Raw genomic sequence first — 25,958 nt, forward strand, 5'->3', positions numbered from 1 at the left:
ACTGTTAAATTCTAATACTCTTTATAAAGTTGTTGAGGGAAAAGGCTGCCTTAAACCATACTTAATTCCAATAAATTCCACCCTTTATCTTGAAACTCATCATTTGACCAGAACTGGAAGAGGTCCATCCTGAAAATAACTTGCATTTAAAACAGGTAAATTGTTGTTGTATGGAAACCAATTTGACAATAAATTTCATATTAAAAAAATAATAATAATAAAAAAATAAAACAGGTAAATTGTTATACTCCTGTAGAGTCTGTGATCTGAATACAATTCTAGGTCTCTGTAATTAAAGCAGCAATTGGCATTTGGCTATAACCAAGGGCAAGAGGGAAACAGAGAAAAAGAGAAGCATCTTTCATCATCGTTGTTTTGTGGTACACTTTACCCATGCTTTTAAAATATAAGTGAAATTCAATCTTCAAAATGAAAAAATAGACACATTTTCTAATAGCAAAATATAAGATTAAAAATACCTAAAAATAAAATGTTAGTGTGAAATAGGGTTTTTTTACATTAAAAAATGAAACATTTTAGATTTGCCTTTCTTATATAAATCCTCTTATCTTATTAATAGTTACAACTTTCCAGAATAGCTTTTATGAGACACTGAAGGAGACAGGCAGGAAACCCTTTTTCAAGATATGACATCAGGACCTGAATATATACATTGGACAGAGCATTCCTCAACCTCAAATCCATCCAGCAGCACTAGAAAAAGGAATGCTGTATTTCCAACCTTGAGATTTTTCATTACATTTTCTTCTTTTTGGATCTTAAATTCTTTCCAAGAATATTCTACTTTAAAAATGATTTTATTCTAGCTATAAAACATTTCATTTAGGAAAACCACACGTTGTAGCCTTATGTGAAATGTCCCCAAAAGCCATCAAGATATGGAGACATCGCATTTTCAAAACATAAATCTAATCATAGGCCCTGAAACAGTGTGACTATTTAAACAGAGTGATGTTATATTCTCATATTTGCTTGTCATGAGATGAAAGGCCAGGAGGCATATGGTGATTAATAATAGTTCCTGAGCTTCTAAAGAAATTATACAACAAAATGACTAACTGCTTAAAAGAATGAGATCTTCAAGAGCGCCCCTTCTGTTCCGTTGATGTCTTTCATCCCATCTATCTCCTTAAAGAATCTCAGGGCAAAAGAAAAGGCTTTCTTTTAAGCCACTGAAAAATGGGATCTGATGGAATCTTCCCGTAACTCTCGATGTTTTCCAACATTACTTTCTTCTTGCTGGCTTCGCCTCTCAATGGTTATTCTGTATTTCTTCCTGGGTAAAGGGAAAGTGAATGCAGTAATAAAACCTCAGTTGGCTACAAAATACTATGGTTTCTCTTACAAAGAATGCCCTCAAGGGACATCTGGGTTTGGGTTGATAAATGAGAAGTGACAGAATATGAAACCCTGGTCAGAGATTAAAGCTGTGTGCCCCAAGGCATTATGCACTTCTTCAAGGAGGAAAATTGGCATGCTTTCTGAAATGCCATAGAACAAACCTCCCCCTTTTTCCCTGGGTGCCTTGTGGGTTAAGTCTTGTCTGTTCTGCCACAGAAGCTCTCCCTAACTCCCAGGATGTGCCCTAGATAAAGATCAGACTAAGTATACTGTGACCAAAGGAACAGGAATACAATTGTTCCCACAAAGAATCACATACACCCAGAGTTAAATTTCCATACAGAAATGAAGAAATCTTGGTCTAATGACATGAGAATAAGCCACAAACTCAATCACCAAAGATTACAAAGGAATGAATTGCCCTCATCATTTGGGACTATCAGTATCTTGAACACACATAAATATTACAAGTTTACAAGCTTTGGGGCTTAACCACAGTGATAATTAAGCACATGGATTCTCCAAACAGCACACACCAGCCTGAGAGTGTAGATTAAGGGCCACCTCCTCCTCTTCAGAAGGTGAACTCAGACACCTATTTCTGAATTGGAGGAAGCTTAAGAATAGGTAAGTTGTTTCTCCTTTGTCTACTTACACATTTGGTGGGTAGTAGGAATTTGTGCCAGAATATTTGTGATCAAAGGATAGCAGTGGCTCTGTGGCCGACAGGGGGATGCAACAGAAAGCCTGACCCACTACCCAGTATGCTAACCCACTGACCACCAAACCACCAGGGTCACAAAGACCATCACAGAAGAACAGCTTAGTTCTTTTAACCACCATGCTTTGGGGGTAAGACCAAGATATAGACAAGTCATAGGGAGGACTGTGCAAAGGCAAGTGACAAGGGCAATAAAGGAGAGTGAATTTTAAAACTTGATAAAAACAGTTCTCACCTGAAAAAGTAGAAGGCCATTAACAAACCAGCTCCTAGTAAGGCCCCCACAACAATTCCTGTCACTGCCGATTCTTCTAGACCACCTGCTTAAAAAAGAAACATAGATAATCAGAGTTCATTTTGAGAAACAGAAATATCTCAAGTTTCATTCACTGGAAGGTGTATCTCAATTTCCCACTTGAGGCAAATTTTCCTTTTTTTTAAGAAAGATTTTCTAGGGGATCCTGCACCTTCATTTGTTTGCTAAGCGCAAAGCTTCAGAAGCATTTAAGAAAGGACCAGATGGACGAACATACCACTCGAAGAGAGTGAGAACAATGAGAAAAAGCAGGTTCCAAAAGTATCTGAGGAGCACAAGGACTGAAGTTTTAGACACATCCACACTGAGTTCATAGTCAGAGAAGACAACTGGACAGACCATGGGACTGACCCAGCACATCTTAACTTTCACAGATGGATGATGACACTTCAAAGTGCTAGAAGATTTGGTGAAAAATGCACTGGGTTAATATTCTGTTTTTAGATGTTCTCTCACCAGAGCCAGAGTTTCATGTCAAAATGTCCTATATAGCTTTGCAAAGATGGGAATAACAACTTGAAACAATCAAATTCAGTAGTGTCCCAGTTATTATATAAACATGACAAAAAGCTAGCTTTATATAAACAGCATAGTGTCAGCCTTTAATGCATTATCTCATTTAATCCTCAGAACAGCTCTAAGAGTTGGGTGCATTTTTTTCATTTTACATATGGGAACACAGAGGTTTAAAGAGGTAAAGGAATATTCCTAGGGTCACAAAACCAGTAAGTGACAAGGGTGGGATTTCAAACCCATGCCCAGTAACTCCAGAGAATGTTCTTAACACACTTCTGCCCTACTCCTCCCCGTAGTTATTGCATATACATAAATAACATGGTTTGAAGGCTGGACCCAAAATAATAAGCATAAATACATTAGCCTAAAGTGACCAACTGGCCCGAAAGATCAATATTCACTTGGTTCTCCCTCACTAGCTTATCAAAGGGTCTCTCTAAAGCAATGATTTCCAACAGACTCCTATTTGTAAGCTCCTTATAAGAATGTCCACTTGTGGGGCGCCTGGGTGGCTCAGTCCATTAAGTGTCCGACTTCAGCTCAGGTCATGATCTCGCATTTCATGAGTTTAAGCCCTGCATCGGGCTCTGTGCTGACAGCTCAGAGCCGGGAGCCTGCTTTGGATTCTGTGTCTCCCCCTCTCTCTGCCCCTCCCCGGCTTGTGCTCTCTGTCTCTCAAAAAATGAATAAATGTTAAAAAATTAAAAAAAAAACAAAGAATGTCCATTTGCTGGGGCACCTGGGTGGCTCAGTCAGTTAAGCATCTGACTTTGGTTCAGGTCATGATCTCATGATTCATGGGTTCAAGCCCCACATCAGGCTCTGTGCTCTGTGTCTCCTTCTCTCTCTGCCCTTCACCCACTCGTGCTCTCTCTCTCTCTCAAAAATAAATAAACACTAAAAAATTTTAATTAAAAATAAAAGAATGTCCACTTGCTTCTATATTTATGACAAGGCTTCTCATGAATAATATATTTTACACTTATTTACTAATTTGCAAATTTGGGAGTGTTTAAGTCTGAGGGGTAGGAAGGTACCAACAAACTCTGAAGATCAGACTGAGACTTGCTACACATTTCCTATTTGATCTTTTTATTTTCCCCAACTAGTAATGCCAGATGCTAAGAGATGATACATAGTAAGAGATGGAGTAATAGGAAGAAGTCATCTAGCATTTTGGGAAAAGATGAAAGAGAAGAAAGACCTAGAAACCTCTGGTGAAGGTGGGGTGCCAGTTCGTGAACTGTTCCCCTGGGTTTTACCACATCGGAAAAAGAAAGCTGAACGTTCAGAACATGAGCTCCTAGAGAACATCTGTCTTTTAAACTTGCATAATACTGACATTAAAGATGGTGAAACACAGCACAAGTTAAGTCTCTAAACTTACATGATTTGCAAGGGGAGCTGTTTGTGTGCTCCACGATTCTGGTTTCATCTATTCTCAGTTTTAAAGGTCCCCAAGGATATTTGACATTCGGCCGCATTTCAAAACGACCTTCTTTTCCAAAGTAATCACCGATAACCTACGTAAAAGCAGAAAACATGCAAACTGAAAGGTCGAAGTTATCTGTTTCCAAAGGAGGCATAGGGTGGGCTCCCCTGTGACACTGACTATAGTGATGTGTTTTTGAGGACTTTGTAAGTCAGGATTTGTGGTCACTGATGGTGCTTTCAAAGGAGGCATAATTGAGGGAGAACTGTGGCTCCCCATGGCAGGAAAGTGGTTACACAGAAAACAATAATCTTGGAACTCATGGCTCCTCCCTCACTCATCCGAGGAGGTGCTGCTTGACCCGTCTGCCGTCTGCCACAGAGCAGCCCACACACAGGCGGCCATTTGTAAGGCCCCAGTTACTTTTAGGGATGTGGGAGAGAGTCAGGCATCTCATACCCAGATTAAGCCAGTCCAGGTACACAGCCTCATACCACTCAATTAGCTGGGCACATAAAGGGTCAAAAGTATCTTTTAGGAACATCCTGTTTCACCCTCCTCTGTTTGGAAGATTATTCCCTGATTTCGAAAGTTACATTCTCCTCTCTGCTGAATTTATCCCATTTGCACCCCATTTCCAGACAACTTTTTTTTCACTTGGTTCAGTTTTCTTTGATGCTCACTTCAAGGTTCACCCACGGTTTCTGGTTCAAACAGATGTTCCATCAGCTTCCTGGGCCCTGATCTAGAAGTACCTTCCCACCCAGGTTCTCAGGATCTGTTTCTTTTTTTTTCCTGGGCACCAGCACACTGCTCCTGAGTGGCCTGTGACATCTCCCCCTCTGTCTTCTGAAGGAGGGCCAGCAAGCTCTCACAGGCTAGCTCATGTCATAGTAAAAAGAATTCTAGATAATCACCAAAATACAACAATCACTGGCATGTACGGAGCATGTCCCAAGTACTTTAACCTCACAACGAGCCCATAATAGACTATTACTATCCTCCCTTTACAGAGGGAGAGACTAGAATGCACATGAGACTCAGGCCACTCCAAGGGTGAAAAATCATTCAGTACATGTAGCAAGTGTCAGGTCCAGCTGGCTCTGCTCCTCCCACAAAGGCCACATATATGTGTACTAAGAGAAAAGCAGCAAGCCCTTTAGGCCAGGGTCACATCAAGTGCTATGGAAACATCAACCCTGGATGAGAGCCATCAAAGAAGCACATTTGGCCACTGGAAACAGGATTTCCCCGCTCAGGATAAACATGGAACCGTTTCTTGAAATCTTCCAGGATCCCCTCAACCAGAAGGGAGCCCTCTCTACTTGGAAACTCCTAGATTTCCAGCTCATTTTTATTTGGAGGCTGCTCTGGGGACAGCTATTTGGACACCAGAACAAATGCATTCCTTGGAACCTCAACAAGCAGAAGGAGCAGCCGAGGCAGTCTCATTCGCTCACCTCCTGGGTGCCCGCCTCTGGGTCTGTCATTGCAATCACAGAGAAGTCCCCGTACCGGTCTCCATTGGCATCTATGGACACCTGCCCGGCAATACCTAGAGGATGAGACGGGAAGAACTCCAAGTTAGTGACTTCAAAGGCCTCTGTCTGCCACCAAAAACAAGAAAATGAATTGACAGGATTTTTTAAACAAACTCATGCCACAGGGAAGCTCATCAGACTCTGAGCATTTTTGTTGGCATTTGGAAAGACATTGTAATTTCATCTGTGTCTGCATTCCTAAATTCTTAACATTTCTCCATTTAAAAATGAAAAGAAAAAGAAATAAATGACCCTCTTTGGGGAATATGTTTAGGAATAAAAAAGGTTAAGGCTAATCCTGAAAGCAGCATGCTTATCCCAGAGTCTTGTATTAATTAAAAACAAACAAAAACTGCAAAGAGAGAGAGGCTGGAGGTGTGGTGCACTCCTAGACCTGTCATGAGTTCATGTTATCACTGGCCAAACATTATAGAGGAGAAGTCATTCCAGGCCCAGGACTCAGTGAATGTGCATCACTATAGGCACACTCAATGTACAGGAGAGCAGAGGGCCTGCTTCACAGGCCATGGGAGCCAAGAGCTAAAGAAGAGCTAGTCTTCACCCTACTTGTGTTCATTAATTCATTTTTATTGTGTTTTGTTTTGGGGGTGTTTTCCCAGTTTTATTGAGCTATAATTGACATCCTCACTGTATGAGTTTCAAGCATCCAGCATAAAGGTCTGACTCGGGTATATTGTGAAATGATCACTACAGTAAGTTTAGTTGACATCTGTCATCTCATATAGATACATGAAGTCACTCGTTGTTTATCCACATGAGTTCTGGGTCGTTACTAAGTGCTGAACTGGACACATTCCCCACTCAAGACAGGGGCAGCCTGGACTAAGGATTTCACTTGTTCGCACTGGAATCTGACTGCATGTATTTTAATCCTAGCTTTCACATTTACTAGCTCTGTGACCCTGGGCAAGGACTTAGCCCTCTGGGTCTCCACCTTCAGGACTGTAAAAGAGGTACAATAGTACCTCTCAGCCAAGAGACTGTTGAGAAGATTAAATGAGCTACAACAGGTAAAACACTTCCACCACAAGTATAAAAGAAGTTAGTTGTTTTCTTCTACTGTTACTGTGCCTGGAATACCACCACTACTGTGCCCGGAATCTGGGAGAGGGCATCTGACCATGCCCACACCACTCAGAAAAGGAGCTGGCACATCCAGTTGGAGACTCAAGGAGGATTCAGTAAAAGAGCAGATCTTTCATAGGAATACTAGTAAAATCCATGATTTAGACAAGCAGCCATCAGGAAGTAGCAGTATTCTAAGCAGAAAGGCCAGACTTGTTCATATTTACAAAGTCATGGAAGCTGAAAGGAACCAGAGGGACCATGACATTCTGGGGTAGGTGGCCCATGCGTGTGGAAGGAAGCCGTGAGATGTAAGGCTGGCATAGGATGGCCAGAGCATGGAAAGCCTGAGTGCCCACACAAAGGATTTCAATTTGCTTTGGCTAGCAACAGTGGCTTAGACAGCTAATCAGTAAAAGAGAATATGTATCATTAGTTGATATCAAATGTCTATACTGTAATTTTCATTAACTAAGCAAGAGAATGCATAGGTCAGCCACATTCTAATTAACTAAGGCAATTTGTTTTCTTTCATTTTAAACTGTGTTAAAGTTCAGTGTAATTCTTAGTGTTTCTATTGATTTGATTCTCTCTGGAAGTAAAATGAATGTCTGGGAAAAGGGATCCCAAGGGAAAGTTCCATCCTCTAGTGTGGTTTGGAGAGGGCAAGTATTTGGGTTTACTGTCCTTTTGGTTATGGTTTGAGGGCCCACTGATTTTTCCAGACTTCGGTCTATTTTGCCGCAAACAGAATGGAGCTACCATTCATCTTGATTTTTTTGTCTTTCTAATATATGCCGGTTACAGAGGATACACCTATCTTAAACTTGTTTATTCTTGACAGCCTATACAACGTTTAAGTCACATATGTCATTTTTAAACATCATATTTATCTTGGGGCACCTGGGTGGCTCACTCACTCAAACATCCGACTTCGGCTCAGGTCATGATCCCGCAGTTCATGGGCTCAAGCCCGAAATCAGGCTCTGTGCTGACAGCTTGGAGCCTGGAGCCCTCTTCAGATTCTGTGTCTCCCTCTCTCTCTGCCCCTCTCCTGCTCGTGCTCAGTCTCTCTCTCTCTCAAATGTAAATAAACATTTTTTAAAATCTTTTGAAAACATCATATTTATCTCCAAACATATTGTCTATCCAAAACCATTTGTTATCCTGTTCAGAGGTGTTTATAAAGAAAGATGTGTTCTGCTAAGGGTTTTGTAGAGTATTTTATAAGACAAGGTGGCCCTAGTAATCCAAGACCTCATTACACTTTAAGCTATTACAATTCTGCCAAGAAATGGGGTGAGAACCCTCAGGGTGGCCAATTAGCAAGTGAGACTTCACCTGAGAGTATTGTGTATAAGGTGAGATTGTCAAGCTGACAGCAGAATTTTCCTGTACATAAGTAATGAGGCTTTCCACCCTCATTTCCATTGGCCTGTAGTGGACTTCAAGGTTTGAGCCACAGTCCTATTTACCTTGTCACTCTGACCTCTCCCACAGAGAGGAAATTCAGCTTCTTCCCAGGCCATTTATTGAGAGCCTTGAAAGACGGTCATTGGTTTCACAGTAATAAAATCCAAATTTGTCAAATAACATCCAGAGTATTTTTCCCTTAACAATTTAATGGTCACTTACAGAATGACCATTTCTCAGAGTTCTTTTGGGAGCTACCCTCAGACTGATCATTGTTTAGCAAATAAAATCGGCTTTCCAAATAATTCAAGCCCAAAACTTACATTGGCTTCAATTATCTTTATATCTGGACAAATAAGAGTCTAAGTTTAGACTCGACTATATAGTTGATTGTTTTAGGACTCATTTCATATTGTCTGTGTAGACCTGGCCCTAGAATGGAAGCATCAGGATGACCTATGGGAAAATTTAGTCCATGCCCTCTATACAATGCTGAATTCCAGCCCTTGTGGGCACTTGCCCTTCCCTTAACAACCTCCTTCAGAAGACCAAGAACAAATGACCACACCATGTAGTAAGGAACAGCTAAAAATGGGATGTGGCCTACCAAGGTTGTGTCCACACACACACTAGTTTCTCAGTGTATTGGGCACAACTTCTGGGAAATCTGACTCTGTCCTAATATGCCCCCTGAATTATCTGATTGGATTCCAGCTCCTCAACTGAAGCAGTCACAAGTTGAGCAAGACAATCCTGGAGGCTTATTTGTTTGTCATGTCCTACAATCTGTCTAAACTTAACGTAGATGCTACTCTAGTGTCAAGTAAGACATGACATTCACTAAAACCACCACAGAGAAACTAAAGCCAATTGTCACCATATTTGCTGCCCAGACAACTGGAACTTGACCTCTCAGCACTGTCCTACCATTCCTAATAAACAAGGGCAGGATGAGGCAATGGAGTGCATTGAAATCCCAAATGAATGTGTGTGTGTGTGTGTGTGTGTGTGTGTGTGTGTGTTTGTGTGTCTGTGTGTGTATGTCTGTGTGTGTGTGTGAGCGTGCGCGCTCCAAATCTAGACTTGGCAGTACTTGTTCCCATCACTGAAAAATTTCATTAATTGAATTGCAAATAGATGTAAGCATAGCCCAGTGTATGAAAGGGCTCACAGGAGGGGTTAGTGTGATGTAGGACTGAAAGGGCTCTTGTCGGTCATCAGCTAGTCCAACTCCTTCATACAGGTGATGACAGAGAAGCCCAAAATAGTGTGACAGTGGCTAGGATGCAGGTTCCCTGAACTCCTGGTCCAGCAATCTGTACTCCATATCAGTGGTTTTTAAATGATACCCATCAGTATACTATACTTTATTTTCCACATAGTCCCCGTAAGGACTCCTTTTAAAGACTTCAGAAAGATCATGTCCCTCAAAACTTTCTGGTGGCTTTCTATCTCACTCTGGGTGGAAACTAAAGTCACCAGCACAGCTTCCAGATGCATGTGATTTGTCCCCCACTCCCTCTCTGACTGTGGCTCCTATCACACTGCCCTTCACGTGCTGTGCTTGAGCCCAACAGGCCTCTTTGCTCTTCAGGGGGGCCACTCAGCACTCTCTCGCCAGATACACTCAAGGTCTCTGTTTGCTGCTCTGTCTGGAATGTTCCCTCCTAAACATCTACATAATTTCTTTCACTTTACTCAGGTCTCTACTCAACTTCAACGTACCAGAGACCTTCCCCAGCCACTCTCTTTAAATTAGCAGTCCTCCCACCACCCCCTCCTGTCACTGTCTATCTCCCTACCCTGCTTTATTTTATTGCCCCTGAAATGGTGTATTTGTTTGTTTATCACCAGTTCCCTCCACTACCTGGAAAGCTCAACTGATTGCAGGGAGGGTCTTTAGCTCACTGCTGAATCCTCAGCACTTTGAACAGTGCCTAGCATATAGCAGGTGCTCAAGAATATTTGATGAATGAATGGGTGCATGAATATAAAATTGACATCTGCAAGGCTCCAGCAGCTGGGTCATTCTCATTGAGTCCCATGTTAATCTTCTTTGAGACTGTCAGTGAAGTGAAAGGAAACCAGAATTCTATACACTATTAGCAAGAATTCAGACCAGGAGACCTTTTGGGAAGATATTTGGCAATATTTAATGCACCTTAAAAGGCACTAACATACTTTTGGACCCGGATATCTCACGACTAGAAATATTCCCCATTGGATGTACTCACAAAAATTCATCAAGATGTGTAAGATGCTTGAGATAGCATTTTGCATAACAGCAAAAACTGTAAACAACTGAAGTATCCGTCAATAGGAAACTGATTAAAGAAATCCTTGTACAACCATATAGTAGAAAAATATAGAACCATCATTTTAAACTGTGCTGAATCATGAGTGCTCATATGGAAAAATTTTTTACTTGACATACAAGTTTTAAAAAAAGATGAGATGGAAGAGTGACATTCATTGTATGGTTCCTTTTGTATAAATTTTTTTGATAAGATATATAAATGCATATGTGCTGGCAGAAGGCACAAAATATTTTTAGACTAAATCATAGGAAATTGTTAATAGTGGTTACATTAGGGAGAGGAGACTAGGGTGGGAAGGAAAACTTTCACTTTTAATTTTGTACATTTTTGTACTGTTTAAATTTTCCAGCCAAGAATAGTCTCATTCTTGTACAATTTTTAAATGTCAACAGAGGTTGCTTGAGTGATGAGATTATGGGCCATTTTTTTTTGCTGTGGTTCATATACTTCTCTGTTCTAAAGAAAGCCACAGCTGATATTCACCATTTTAGAAATAAAATAAAAACAGAGGGCTTGATTAGACTTGCTTATAATCTCAAACTACCCATGATTAAACTGATGAATGTGTATCTGGGATTATTTCATTTAAAACTGATCACAGAACTCTTCACAAACTAATTATTTGTTGTGAATAAGGCTTGTGACAAATTTAATTTGAAGAAGCATAGAGTTGTTATCTAACTATCAAAAGGAGACAAGGTACTTCCTGTTTCAGTGGGATTCTTTCAAAGCACTTTCACAAGCTTTATCTCATTTAATTTTCACAACAAGCCTGTGAGGTAGTTTGAACTTGACATATTATCCTTACTTTACAGCTGAGGAAAACAGGAAACTGACAAAGTCCCATAGGTGTAAGAAAGAAAAACAGAACCAGGGAAGAAGCAGCTTGATCATCTACAGAGTGTTGTCATCTTATAGACTAAATCCTCACCTTCAAATGTTCTGTTCCAAGTCTTTTGGATAATTTTCCCTCCATCCTTCTTGCTGTAACCAGCTCTGAGTACTTCATGTAAAGCCAGAACATAGAGGAGGATGGCATCGTGGAATCCTTCAACAAACATGTTAACCTGAAAAGGAAACCCCAGTTGGGTGAGCCCAAACACCAATGACTCAACGTTCATGAATAATGTAAGCAAATCAAATGGTTAACAAGTTAGACTCAAGGTTCACAAGCGATGGCAGAGATGGGCAAAGTGTAGCCAACAAGAATCATGCCAAGATTTTCCTGGTACTGGCTTAGTGAGGAAAATCCTTCCCAGGTTTAGGAATTTGGAGAGCAGTAAAGATATTACACAAGTCAAGGAAATTGTACCTGTTGACGAGGTTAAGTATTCCAGGTGCATCACACTTGCCCATAGTTCCCTCTATACGGGTGCCTTCTTTCTTCCTCACGTCTACTCTCTACCTCAAGCCAGCCTAAGTCCAACCTCCCCCTTTAGGTTTTCATCTCCATCAGTCACCATGATCTCTCCATGCTCTGAATATAAAACTGACTAAAAGAACAGTAGGGATCCACTCATTCATGTTTGGATACTATTGAAAGCCTACTCTAGTGCTGGTGTTAAGGATTCAAAGAGGAGTGCTATTCCTACCTGCCTGGCATCTGTGGGCACTGCCATTCCTACCTGCCTGGCATCTGTGTCCCCTCTTCCATCAGCAATGGCATCTCAGTTTCTCTTTCCAGTTTGTGTTTGTACTTGTTCCTGTGGATCTGACCATCTCTACCCACCCTCTGGACTACCCCTCCCCACCCCAAGTTCTAAGGACAGGAATGGAAATATGCTGGGCCATTGGTTTATCCCAGCCAGGTCCTGGCTTAAGTAAGATAGCCCTTCCCCTCAAAAAACTTAAGCTCCATGTGAATTTGGGGAAGTCATTTAATTTCTTTGAGCATTGTTTCATTCAATAAGCATCATTTGAAAGTTCAGGTACCATATTTAAACCCATTGAACATGAAATGAGAAAATACAATCTTGAAATTTAGTAGCTTACAAATTCTGTATAAAAGTACAAAAAAAAAAACAACACCACACACACACACAAAAGCAAGTCTTTTTATTTCAGGAGAAATTGTCAAGAATGGAATGCCGTGGAGCAGAATGAATTCAGCATTCCACAGATGACCACCATTAAGTCTTTGTGAGGAGGCATTCTATGCCTCATTCCTAGAAAAGGTTCCCATAGGAAGAGAGCCACAACTGACCTGCATCACCTAGTTCAAATACACAAACATCCATAGAAAACACAGCTCAATGTCCAGTGCTACTTGGCCTCATCTCATCCTTAAGGATGGTGAGTCCTGTTTTTTGTCATAGAAGCAAATGTTTTGCATTTGCCAAAGTCCAGTGCTGAGAGGCTGTTTAGAATAATGGCTAGAGCCTGGGCTCACTACCCAGAGCTGCCACTTCCTGGATGTGTTTCTCCACAACTCTGGGCCTCAGTTTTCCCTATCTGGAAAATGAGGAAAATAGTAGTACTTATCTCGTGGACTTGCTCTTAGGTTTAAATGAACTAATAGACGTAAAAGACTTCCAACAGTGCCTAACAGAGTTGGCACTCACTGTTGGGTTTTATTGTTGTTATTGTCTACATATAGAGAATTATAAACCTAGGGATCCTGCTTAGCCTTTAATTCCTAACAGCAGTATTCAGAAAATAAGCATTCTACTTATGGTATAACATATCTTATGGACCCATTTTACACTTAATGGAAACTAAGGCTCCTTGTTCATGCTTTAACATGCCAAGCAGTGTTCTTACTTCCAGAATGTCACACCCTTAATTCTGCCCAAGCATAAGGTGTGCAGCCCGCACTGGTCAGTTCCACGGACCATCTGGGAGAAGAGAGGTGTCTGATCGCAGAAAAGCTCAGAATTAGTTGCAGGGCCCAAAGTCTAATCCTAGCCCTGACACATTACTTAATCTCCCTAATCTTAAATTTCCTCACTGGCTGAATGGGGGTTTAGTGCCTGCTCATCCCACAGAGCTCTTCAGGGGACTGAATTAGTGATTGCATATAAAACATCAGAAACAGTTTCTGGGACTAAGAAAGCAAATGGTAGACATTGGCTTTGACTCTTAACCATCAGCTTAAGTCTCAGAGAGTCATTATTTTCTTAGGCAAAGAAGAATGATGTACAAATAACATCTAGTCAAAGATGATTTTCTGCTGATTTGGCTATGCTAATTCAATTTTCCAAAGGAATATGAAATTTTCACTTAAGCCATGAAGTCATCATGGCTTAAGAAAGTGTGCATGCTGATGAGTTAATGAATTTTAATAAGTGGACTTTAGGGGCACCTGGGTGACTCAATCAGTTAAGTGTCCTACTCTTGATTTTGGCTCCATTCTCACAGTTCATGAGATTGAGCCCTGAATTGGGCTCTGCAGTGACAGCATGGAGCCTGCTTGGGATTTTCTCTCCCTCTCTCTCTGCCCCTCCCCTGCTTGCACTCTCTCTCTCATAATAAATAAATAAACTTAAAAAAAATAACATAGTGGTCTTTAGCTGTGTAATTTCTTAGGCCATGGTAAAAACATTTTTCAAAAAAATCTATCTTCCCTGGGATAATTATATAAAACTCATCCTGCTACAGGGGCGCCTGGGTGGCTTGATTGGTTAAGTGTCCGACTTCGGCTCAGGTCATGATCTCACGGTCCGTGAGTTCGAGCCCCGCATCGGGCTCTGTGCTGACAGCTCAGAGCCTGGAGCCTGTTTCAGATTCTGTGTCTCCCTCTCTCTCTGCCCCTCCCCTGTTCATGCTCTGTCTCTCTCTGTCTCAAAAATAAATAAACGTTAAAAAATTAAAAAAAAAAAAACTCATCCTGCTACACAGGGAAGTCATACAGCCCTGGACTATGGGAAATATAAAGTGGCTCAGAAAAACTCTGGTCTAATCCTCTCAGTACTCTGAGAACCAAAAGAGCATCACTCCCCATTAGTCTTTCTGCACTCTCTAATTGAAGGTTTTCCCTCTCCTTGTTCCTGGGGAGCCTAGTCTGAGCCCTGTTAAATTGTAAATTACCAGCCACTGGGTATCAGCTCTCCACTTATCTTCCTCCCCCTCCTGATTCCTGCTCAAAACCTAGGGCCACCATGCTGACATTGGGCACCCAAAGCACTGGACATGCGCCCCAGCATCAACCACCTTCTGGCCCCTCCTCTTCCTTCCTTCTTGCTGTGCCCTCTAAATTGCCCCTTCTACAATTGCAGATTATCTGGCTGAGAACCATGAATTTGGATTACCCTTTTCCTAACAGGTTTGATGGTAGAAGAGAATAGATAGGTTCTGAACACATGGCCAGGTCTGAAAACTCATTCTATCTTGATTTGCAAATGGATCGCAAAATTTACCTTCTTTCCTCTCAAAGTGGCTGAGTGTTTCCCTCTCCTGCCAAAATTAGCAGGAGAGCTGCTGACCTGCTCCGAGGCTCACTGGCACCCTGGGCTGCTGCGGAGGAGGTTTCATAACACCTACCTCATAGGACTTCAAGCCAGAAGCAAAACCCCAGAGACCGTCTTTTCTCGAGGAGAACATTCTCACATCCACATGTGTTTTTTAATGGGAGGAAAGCCCATCAGCACATTATAGACACTAAAAATCACAAGTGCAAACATTTTTTTTAATGAGGAAGAAAAAGAGCCAGAGTATTAAGTTGCCTTTGAAACATTTTTCACTCGACCTCCAGGCTGAAAGGAACAAGATCATCTGCTCTGTCCCCCTGCCTGTGGTCATAACAAAATTTGAACCTCGAAATCCATGATCCATGACAGATCATGCTATAGTTACTAATCAAAGAAAATAGGATACCCTTACCTGAGTATTCCAGTATTTAGCATCATTTCTAGCCAAAAAGCTCTTCCGTACCGTCATTAAGCATAAGTCTTAATTAAATTCCTAAATGCAGCCATTCCCCTGCTAGATACCGAACAGAGTTAAGAGAACAATGTAGTTCTTGGGGCGCCTGGGTGGCTCAGTTGGTTAGGTGACCAACTTGGCTCAGGTCATGATCTTGCAGTTTGTGAGTTCGAGCCCCGCATCGGGCTCCGTGCTGATAGCTCAGAGCCTGGGGCCTGCTTCAGATTGTGTCTCCCCCTCTCTCTACCCCTCCCCTGCTCATGCTCTGTGTCTCTTTCTCAATAATAACTGTTAAAAAAATTTTTTTTAAAGAGAGAACAATGTAGTTCTTGAGCCCTGGGAGTTTACAATCTCAACCAAATAGCCCCACAGTTCCACAAAACACATAGATGAACTCCATACTAGAAAGTTATGAAGCAGAAAGTTATGAACCAATGAGGGACAAGAGTCAGAGTAATAATTATTTGTGCTGGGTATCATCAAATAAAGTATCTATCATTTAAAAAAGATGGAAGTCATTCATCATCTTCCACTCACTCTGGGAAGTTTTCCAGAACAAGGTAGCATGCTGGCACTAACTCTCTCATCATTTCATCTCCATCCTCCTGATCTTGCCCTTTTAGTTGGCCAGCATCAGATATTCCAAATGAAATATAGCCATTTTGCCACTGGCCTTCCTCTCTAATAGTGCCTGTCAGCCATGTCCATTAGTGTTTTTTAATTTTTTTTTAATCCTCTATCATGGGGAAAGCTGAATAGAAATCTTGTTATATTTTAACTGAGCATATAGAGTTGCCATTCATAACATGGCTCTTATCTGTGACAGTGAGCAAAGTCTTTCTTATTTCTCTTTGGAGGGGCAAGTTGAGATTGATAGATGAATTCTTCAATGCCTGAGTTCCAAACAAGTAAGCAAAGTATGCTGCATGCCTCAGCTGTTCTGTAAAGTGAGAATGAGTAACACAGCAGTAATCTAGCTCCTGGGATGTCTGGATATCTGAGAAAGACTCTAAAGCTCTCAGACCGAGGCTACTGGGAGAAAGCTACCAAAGTTAAATGCTAAGGCTAGGCTGCCCTGGGATTTTGCTTGTGGTATCCACATAACTCAAGCATATCACACAGTGGTTCTATCTTCCTTGCCACAAACCAATGGTTCGTAATGCAAATGAGGAAAGCTGAGAGTGTTGGGCAACATTTCTCAAAAGTCTTTTGAAAAAGACATGACCCTTAACCTCTCACTCAGTTGAAGGGGAGATGGAGTAAAGGGAAATTTTGATGGCTTTCTGAAAAGGTAAGAAGAGAGACGGGTCCAGGACACCCAGAGACGGGTCCATCATAGCAGGAACAATGGCAACTTGTCTAATTAGTAATAAGACCCTCAAATGAAACTTATCCAGCTGGGCCCCTGTTGATCATGGACAGGGGAAAGAAATTGCCTGGGCATGCCACATGGGTAGGCCAAAGGTTAGAGAACATTATACATTTGATGAACACTTTACAAGTGATCTACATGCAATAAAAACAGAGATACTATTTGTTTTAATTCAACTTTCTGTTGAATTAAAAAATTAAAAATCTATAATTTAGGGGGCACCTGGGTGGCCCAGTCAGTTAAGTCTCTGACTTCGGCTCAGGTCATGATCTCATGGTTCGGGAGTTCAATCTTCACATCGGGCTCTGTGCTGACAGCTCAGAGCCTGGAGCCTGCTTTGGATTCTGTGTCTCCTCTCTCTCTGCCCCTCTCTCACCTCTCAAATATAAACATTAAATTTTTTTTTACTCTATAATTTAGGATAACAGCAAGAACTTCCATAAGCCAATGGACATCACAACCTCTTCAACACCAAAAGGCAGAGTTCTCATTCTTACTGGCAGACATTCCCAATGTCTGCTCTTCTGTACTGGGCCTGCCTTCATGGAATTCACACTTGGTCACTTGCTTATTTTAGCCTTGAGGAAAGTTAAGTTGAAAATCTAAATCCTTATCCTAGTTGAAATCTGAGGAAATGCAAAGGTCAAGTGGCTTATTAACAACAGTGAGGCAGCACATCAGGGAGAGAGCCAGAACCCAGTTATGTGCTAGGCTGAAGCATTGCCATAATATCTGACATATTTCTTTCTCCCTGTGCTGGGGTTTGCCCTAAGTTTTCCAAATAACTATCTCTATCCTGGGCTCAGCTCCACCCCTATAGCAATACCTACTAGGATTAACTCAGATCTTATAGCCTAGAGTGTGGCTGCCGACAAACAGAGGTAGATTTTTTTCTCTCTCTCATCACCTAACACATAATGTATCATTAAACAGAAGCAGTCCTGAGAAGATTGTTAAGTCAACTTATGACCCCTCATTTGTCTTCCATACCACAGCAACTGGCTGCCCTTTTAATGACTGCAGCAGCAGTGGAGGCTAAATGCAGGCACCACAGTGCTGATACGTGGCACTCATTTATTTACACAAGCAAACCTCAGCAAGGAAGGCATGCGGGGCCTGCTGGTGGGGAGCAACAAGGTAGAGGAGGACTCCATGGAATTGGCCTGTTGGAATTGGTGGATGTGGAGCACAAGCAAATGATAATGACTTAAAAACTCTCCCCTTGCTCATGCAGAGAATTCAGTCATATGATATATCTACCCTCTGAATGTGTCACACACACGTCATATCCAGATGCTTCTCATCACCCTTACCCTTGATGGCTTAGTTGAGAAATACACATACATGATGACATAATTGTCCCTGGCTTTCAGATGATCAAGTGAGCAATGTCTGCCCTTGGCCTTGATTTCCACCAGTACCTGACCAGATGTACCTCTGGAAGGCTTGGTGACCAAACCCCCAAGACTGCTCTAGACACTCTCTGGCCTCTCTTCCCAGGGGTCTGTGGTCCTGTCAGGCTCAATGTTGAAGTGGGTAAATGTGTATACCAAAATCTAATGAGAGAAGGGCTGGGGCATGCAGCAGGTAGTGAGGTAGGCCCAAGCCAGTACAAGGGGTGACCAAGTCAAAGGGAGATGGAGACAAGGAAACATGAGAGGACAATTTCTGGCTTCATTATTTCCAAAAGGCCAAAATCAGAAAGAACATGTAAATTCTAATTTCTCCAACTTGATGACATCCTTTTAGACAACCTGAGAACTTCAGATCACTTCTCCTGAATTTCTTGAGTCATCTATAGATACGATGGCAAGGAAGAGATGAGCAAAAATCCAAGTTTAGATGGGTTTTTTTGGGGGGGGAGGGGTGGTAGTTACTTCTTTTCATTTCTGTCTTGTATCTTAAAATAAAACCGGTCCCTTTTCCTTTAACCAATTTCAAGATGTGGTAAGGACTGAGCTAAGATCCAGAACCCTAATTCCTAGTTCTAGCATTTTTGATTTATTCAATCACTGTGAACAGTCAGCAGCTTAATTTTGTTCAATTTTTAATTCAGAGTTTCCCAAGCTGTATTCCACAGAGGCAGCATTCTTTAAAATGTAATGGATGACTCTAGAAATAGCAGTAATGTGTCTAATAAGTTTACAAAATGCTAGGTTGAATAAAGTCAAGCAGTTCTCTTTACTGCCAGATAATTATCATAACAGCTAACTTTTACTGAACATCTCCTACATGCTAAGAGATATGTAAACACTTAAGTTCTACTGCATTTAGTCCTTACAAAACTTTCATAGATAAGTCCTGTTATTATCCCCTGAAAGAGACTCTGACTAACCCTTTAACAGAATGGAGATATCTTGGTCAATGGATTAGGTCAAAATTCCAGAAAATGTTGGGGCAGACAAGCTCTTAGTAGGGGTCCAAACCAGAACTGCCTAGTTATGACATTTATCTTATTGATATGTTCAGCCAACTAATCCTGGAAAAAAAGCTTTGTGCTCTACTTTGTGTTTTTAATTGACTTGGTAGCTCTACAAGTTGAGTACATAGACTGGAAAGAGCAATGAGAGACTATGAATGAGAAGACTAAGACAATGTTCTTCAGGGTGATGGAAGAATAGAACCCACACCTAGAGAGGGAATGAGATGGCAGAAGATGAAAGAAGAAAGGAGGAGAAGGTACATGAGGCAACAAGCTAACTGTCCCTCGTTTCTTAATTCAGTCTTTAAGCCAGAGCTAATACAACATGACTCAGATCAAGTGGATCAGGAGTTCTGATAAGTCATTGACTCAGATAAAGTTAACTGTGTTCTAGCAATCAATAAAAAGGCCTGTTATGCCAAAGGAGCATCTAAACAAGCTGGATGTTAAGGATGAGGGTCCTACTCCAAAGACCAGTCTGTTCCAAGCACATCAGCAGCCAAACCATGTAATAAAAGATCTACTAATGTGATGTTTTTTTAACTAGCACACAACATAAAATATGATGACTTTGATAAATAATAGTAATAAATGTAGCAAAGCTTCATCTACCGTTTCATCAAATAAAAAAAGATGTCTCATATCAGCAAAGTTTCCAGGTTCTTAAACATTATTTCTCTAAGTATCAAAGTTTTTGAATAATATAAACACTTTTCATGGAAGTGCCTGTAAAATTAGCCACATACATTCCTGCCTTGGTAGCATAAGTATGCTGAATGTGATATTAACTTATTATGATTCTCCATATGTAAGGCTATGACAATAGCCAGTCCAGTAGGCTTCATTGCTATTGAAAAGTGTACTGGGGGGCACCTGGGTGGCTCAGTCGCTTAAGTGTCCAGCTCTTGATTTCAGCTCAGGTCATGATCTCATGGTCATGAGATCGAGCCCCTGCAGCAGGCTCTGCACAGAGTGTGAATCCTGCTTGGGATTCTCCCTCTCCCTCTGCCCTGTCCCCATGTGCACATGTGCACTTTCTGTCTCTAAAGGGAAGAGAAGAGAAGAGAAGAGAAGAGAAGAGAAGAGAAGAGAAGAGAAGAGAAGAGAGAAGAGAAAAGAAAAGAAAAGAAAAGAAAAGAAAAGAAAAGAAAAGAAAAGAAAAAAGAAAAGGAAAGTGTATTGGGCTCTTCACACAATGCTGACACCAGACTTCTATGTTTCTAGATATTCTCACTTCTTCCATTCTGATAGAACATGAGCTGGGACCCACTTCTTTTTCTGAAATGCTTCCTTCCCTTGGCTACTGATTGTTCTGCATCTCCTTATCTAGCCATTCCTGTTGGTGACTCCAGGGTTCTCAACAGCTAAAGAACTAAGTCTAAATGTTTCAGGGTGGTGAAAAACACTCTTTATTATTAGCCACACTCCCAAAAGAACTTTATGCCTTACTTTTTACAAAATCTCTTAGATTCTCTGAGCATGCCATGAAGTACCTTTACACATTAGCCCCTGGGCTTGGAATGCCCTCCACATGAGTCTTGTCTCATCCAAAGCAAACTCCTACTCAACTTTACTGGACATTCTCAGATTACCCTCTCCAGATCCACCTTCTACCCTTCTTCAACCAGCTCTGTGCCCTGTGAGGCTGGCATATATGGACAACATCAACTGGGTCCCCTTGCCCTCTGGTTTCTGGTTGGTTCAGCAGATGAGAGGGTAGAAGGAGATAATGGTCAGGATGTGAGAGGCTGCACTCCTCCACCAGATGCCACAGGTGGTTCTCCCCAACAGCCACAGACCTCATGGGTGCTAGAAACCTCTCCCTCCTCTTGCCCCTTCTAGTCTAGGGGCTGTAACAGCTTCCCACATTTTCAGGCCATGAGGTTCTTTGCCATTGTTTGTTGATTTTCCTTAATTCCACACTTACCTTTGTAATAGTCCCTTTACTGAGTTCTCTTTCATTTCCTTTCAGTGTGTCTTTTATTTCCTCCCAGGATCCTAATGGACACATCAACTTTCTGTGAGCCACTCAAACTTGTTCTTGCTGCATCCTTCCCTGAACCACCCAATTCCTCCTTTCTTCCACAAGTACACTTAGTGCACATATTATCTCACTCACCAGTCTATTTTACTCTTTTGCATGCCTCCATACCCTGACATTCCACAAGCCCCTTAATGCACAAACCATATGTTAGGTACCTTAGTTTTCCTAGAATCTAGCCCTGCATCTAACACAGAGACTGTACTCACTTGAGTTGACTCCACTGTCACCTGTCACTACCTGTTACTTTCACTGTGCCTACTTCTAGATGCCATCTTCTTCTCTCAGGCTTACTACTATTAATGTTCTGTAAGCTGGAGAAAGAAATCACAAAGCTCATTATAACTGTACTTAAAATGGGGGTAAACAGTTTCTGAGTGAGGATTTGAGAGATTCTCCTATAATAAAATTAATAAATTAGATGTTTGCTTTAGCTGCTCAAAAGCCTTTTTCACACACTCTTTGCTTTTGACTGGGTCTAATGTAGTTGAGATTGCCATAAAATTGATTCAGCAGGTACTTCTAAGAGAAAGACTTCCAGATTTTGACACCCAATACAGGATTCTCATGCTGAAACTAACAAATAATTCTCAGCCAGTAAATGAATGAACTTTTTTTTCTTTTTTTTTTTATGTTTATTTACTTTTCAGAGAGAGAGCATGAGCAGGAGGGGCAGACAGAGAGCGAAACAGAGAATCCAAAGCAGGCTCCACACTGTCAGAACAGAGCCCAATGCAGGGCTTGAACTCATGAACTGTGAGATCATGATGTAAGCCGAAATCAAGAGTTGGACACTGCCGAACATTTTTTCTTTTAATAAATTTTTTGCCATCAAGTTTGCTAAACACACACACAGACACACACACACAATAAAACTAAATATTATCTCCCCTACAAGAAGCTTAATTCCCTACACATTTTGAACACTGTTTATTAAAGGAAATTAAGGAATTATTGGAAGATTTCAGGTGTGATAATAGTATTATAGCTGTGTTTTTAAAAAGAGTTCCAGTACTGGCAGAGTAATTTGTATTAGATTAATTTTTCAAAAAGAAATTAAACTCTCTAAACAAAAAGTTTTAAAAAGGACTAATTGAAGACAATGGGAAGTGACCAAAAAAGAGGCCAAAAACAGAGGAAATTTGATCCTTGAAAAAATGGACCACATTTCATAAAAACTAAATGTATATGGTTTTCCTCTAAGGGTACTCCTTGTCTTGGGGTATCTAGGACTCAAGCAGAAAGTCACAGCCTTCTTGGCTTTAGAGGTCAGAGGGTGTAGTTCAGAGCTGATATTGAGGACATACAATGAGGGAGTAAATCCCGGGCAGAAGAGAGCCACAGAGAAGGGAGCATTCCAACCTGTTTCATAAACTTCTGTCCTTAGTTGATTTTTTTAATGTTTATTTATTTTGAAATTGGAAGAGAGAGAGAGAAAGGAAGCCGAGGAGGGACAGAAAGAGAGAAATGGAGGAAGAGAATCCCAAGCAGGACCTATGCAGTCAGCACAGAGCCTGACGTGGGGCTCAAACTCACAAACTGTGAGATCATGACCTGAGCCAAAATCAAGAGTCAGATGCTCAACTGACTGAGCCACCCAGGCGCCCCGAGTCCTTAATTGATTTCTAAACTGCACATATACAAGAAAGACACCAAGGAATCCAGTAGAAAGCAACAGCTGGAAAGCTGAAGAAGCTAAAGAACATTTAAATTGCTGCCTTCTAGAGTTTGTAACTTGAGAAATATCTCAGGCTTTCTGGTAAAACCCCATATGGGCCACACCTTAGAAGTAGAGTCTATACCAAGAGACTAAGGATTCATCCTAAAACTGAAAGTAACCCAAAACAGAATCACCTTAATAAAAAATAAAACCAAGCTTCCAAAAGTTCAAAGTGGGTGGTCAGTAATTTAACTGCCTGCTAGAACAAAAATCACTCTTCAGGGGAACATAACTGAATACACTCTCTATAACATCATCCACAACATCCATTACAAACTCAAAAAAAGTAAACATTCAGGGGCATGAGAGATCATCTATAGTCAAGAAAATAGTGAGTAAAAAGTGACCCTGAAATGATCCAAATGTTGAAATCAGCAGATAAGAACTTTAAAGCAGCTTTATATATGTTCAAAGATTTAAAGAAAAAGATGACCAAAAAGAAGGACCAAATGAGAAATCAGTGGAGAAATGTAAGGTTTAAAAAAGAACAAGTGGATATTCTAGAACTAAAAAGTACAATATTGAAAAAAGAAATATTCACTGGATAAGTTTAAAAGCAAATTGAGTCCATGATCTTAAAGATATCAATAGTGGGGCTCCTGGGTGACTCAGTCAGTTAAGCGGCCAACTTTGGCTCAGGTCATGATCTCACAGTTTGTGAGTTTAAGCCCTGCTTCAGGCTCTGTGCTGACAGCTCAAAGCCTGGAGCTTGCTTCAGGTCCTGTGTCTCCCTCTCTCTCTGTACCCCTCTCCTTGTGCTCTATCTCTGTCTCTCAAAAATGAATAAATGTTAAAAAAAATTAAAAATTAAAATAAGCAAATAAATAAAAATTAATTAATTTTAAAAAAGATATATCAATAGTAAATATCTCAATCTAAAGAACAGAAACTATATAAAGTGAACATACAGACCCCAACTGTACTTTCTGTATATTCTACTGTATATTCTACCAACAAAAAACTGAAGATGAATTTTTTATTCTACTTACAACAGTATCAGAAGACATAAAATTATTAGCACTAAATTTAACCAAAGACATGCAAAACCGCCACACAGAAAACTACAAACATTATTGAGAAAAATTAAAGATGACTCAAATAAATGGAGAGATATATGTTCACAGATTGGAAGATTTAGTGTTTTTAAGATGTCAGTTTTTCCCCAAATTGGTCTACAGATCAATACAATCCAAATAAAAAATCCCAGCAAGTTTTCTTTTTTTTAGAAATTGGCAAGTTGATTCTAAAATTTATACAGAAAAAAAGAAAGAACTTAGGACATGCAAAACTTCCCTGAAAAAGAAAAGCAAATTAGAGGACTTGTGTTATCAGATTTCAAGATTTACTGTAAAGCCACAGTATTCAAGACAGTATAGAATTGGTATATATACAAATAAATAGATTAAAGGAACAGAATAGAATCCAAAATCCACACTAATATCGTTATGTGAGTTTTGACCAAGGCATTTCATTCACAGTGGGAAAAACAGAATTTTTTCAACACATGGTAATGGGACAAATTTACTTTTAAAATATGGGAAAAAACTAAAACTTGATTCCTATCTCTCAGCATATACAAAAATTCATTTGATAAGGATCACAGACCTAAACATAAAAGCTAAAACTATAGGGGTGCCTGGGTGGCTCAGTCAGTTAAGTGTCCGACTTCAGCTCAGGTCATGATCTCACAATTCGTGAGTTTGAGCCCCACGTCAGGCTCTGTGCTGACAGCTCAGAGCCTGGATCCTGCTTTGGATTCTGTGTCTCCCTCTATCTCTGCCCCTCCCATGCTCACACTCTGTCTTTGTCTCAAAAATAAATAAACATTAAAAAAAATTTTTTTAAGCTATATAAAGCTGTGAAAGAAAACAGGATATCTTTTTATCTTTGGGATTAGCAAGTTTTATTAAAGAGAATACAAAAAAGCAACACACATTAAAAAAAGACTTCATCAATATAAAAAAAAAAACCTCTGCCATCAAAAAGTATCATTAAAAATACCAAGAAGTGAAAAGTTGAAAGAAAATGTTCATTATACATATTTCTGATTTACATTCAGAATATTTAAAAAGAACTTTTAAATTCAATAACAAAAGTAATAAATAACCCAATTTAAAACTGGGCAAAACACTTCATCAAACAAGTTACAAAAGTAAAGTAAGCCAACAAGCACATGTAAAGAGGCTCAAAATCACTAGTCACCACGGGAATACAGTTTAAAAACCACAATGAGGTACCATCCTACACCCATCAGAATAGCTAAAAGTAAAAAGTTGACAACCCCAAACGTAGATGAGATTTTAAAACAACTGTAACTCTCATACATTGCTAGTGGGGATTTAAAACAATATTACTTTGGCAGATTTTTAGAAAGTTAAACATAGACCTATGCTGTGACCCAGCAATTTCTTTCTTACATATTTACCCAATGAAAATGAAAGCATATGTCCATAAAAAGACTTGTACAAGAATGCTCACTGCAGCCTTAGTCATAATAGTCCCAACCTGAAAAAAAGGGTCCATCAACAGGAGAATAGATTGTAAAATTATGGCATATTTATATAATAAAATATTACTCAGCACTTTTAAAAAGAGAAAAGTGAATACATAAAACATGAAAAATCTCCAAAATGGCATATTAGTGAAAGAAGCCAGGCACAGAGTATACACTGTATGATTCCATTCATATAGTATGTGCTATATGAGTTTAAGAGCAGGTAAAACAAATTTATGATAATAGAAATAAGAGTATTTGCATCAAAAACAATAAACTACTTAGGAATGAATAAATTTAACCAAGGAACTGAAATATCTGTGCACTGGACACTTTAAGAGATT

General features: G+C 40.3%; 1 protein-coding gene across 2 annotated transcripts in view; it reads right to left on the minus strand.

Annotated features, from left to right (window-relative positions):
* Positions 1-504: 504 nt before the first annotated feature.
* Positions 505-25,958, minus strand: part of NPR3 (natriuretic peptide receptor 3) — a 78,667-nt gene continuing 53,213 nt past the window's right edge. The window contains exons 4-8 of one of the 2 annotated variants that reach the window (XM_042996857.1): positions 11,637-11,772; positions 5,808-5,902; positions 4,303-4,438; positions 2,319-2,403; positions 505-1,297 (exon numbers count right to left, since the gene is read on the minus strand). In XM_042996857.1, the coding sequence (XP_042852791.1) occupies positions 1,186-1,297; positions 2,319-2,403; positions 4,303-4,438; positions 5,808-5,902; positions 11,637-11,772 (564 nt within the window). In that variant the 3' untranslated portion in view covers positions 505-1,185. Of the gene's footprint in view, positions 1,298-2,318; positions 2,407-4,302; positions 4,439-5,807; positions 5,903-11,636; positions 11,773-25,958 lie in introns of both variants that reach the window. The other variant, XM_042996851.1, reaches the window with a different exon arrangement.

This window comes from Panthera tigris, chromosome A1 (assembly GCF_018350195.1).
Source record: "Panthera tigris isolate Pti1 chromosome A1, P.tigris_Pti1_mat1.1, whole genome shotgun sequence".
NCBI classification, from domain to species: Eukaryota; Metazoa; Chordata; class Mammalia; order Carnivora; family Felidae; genus Panthera; species Panthera tigris.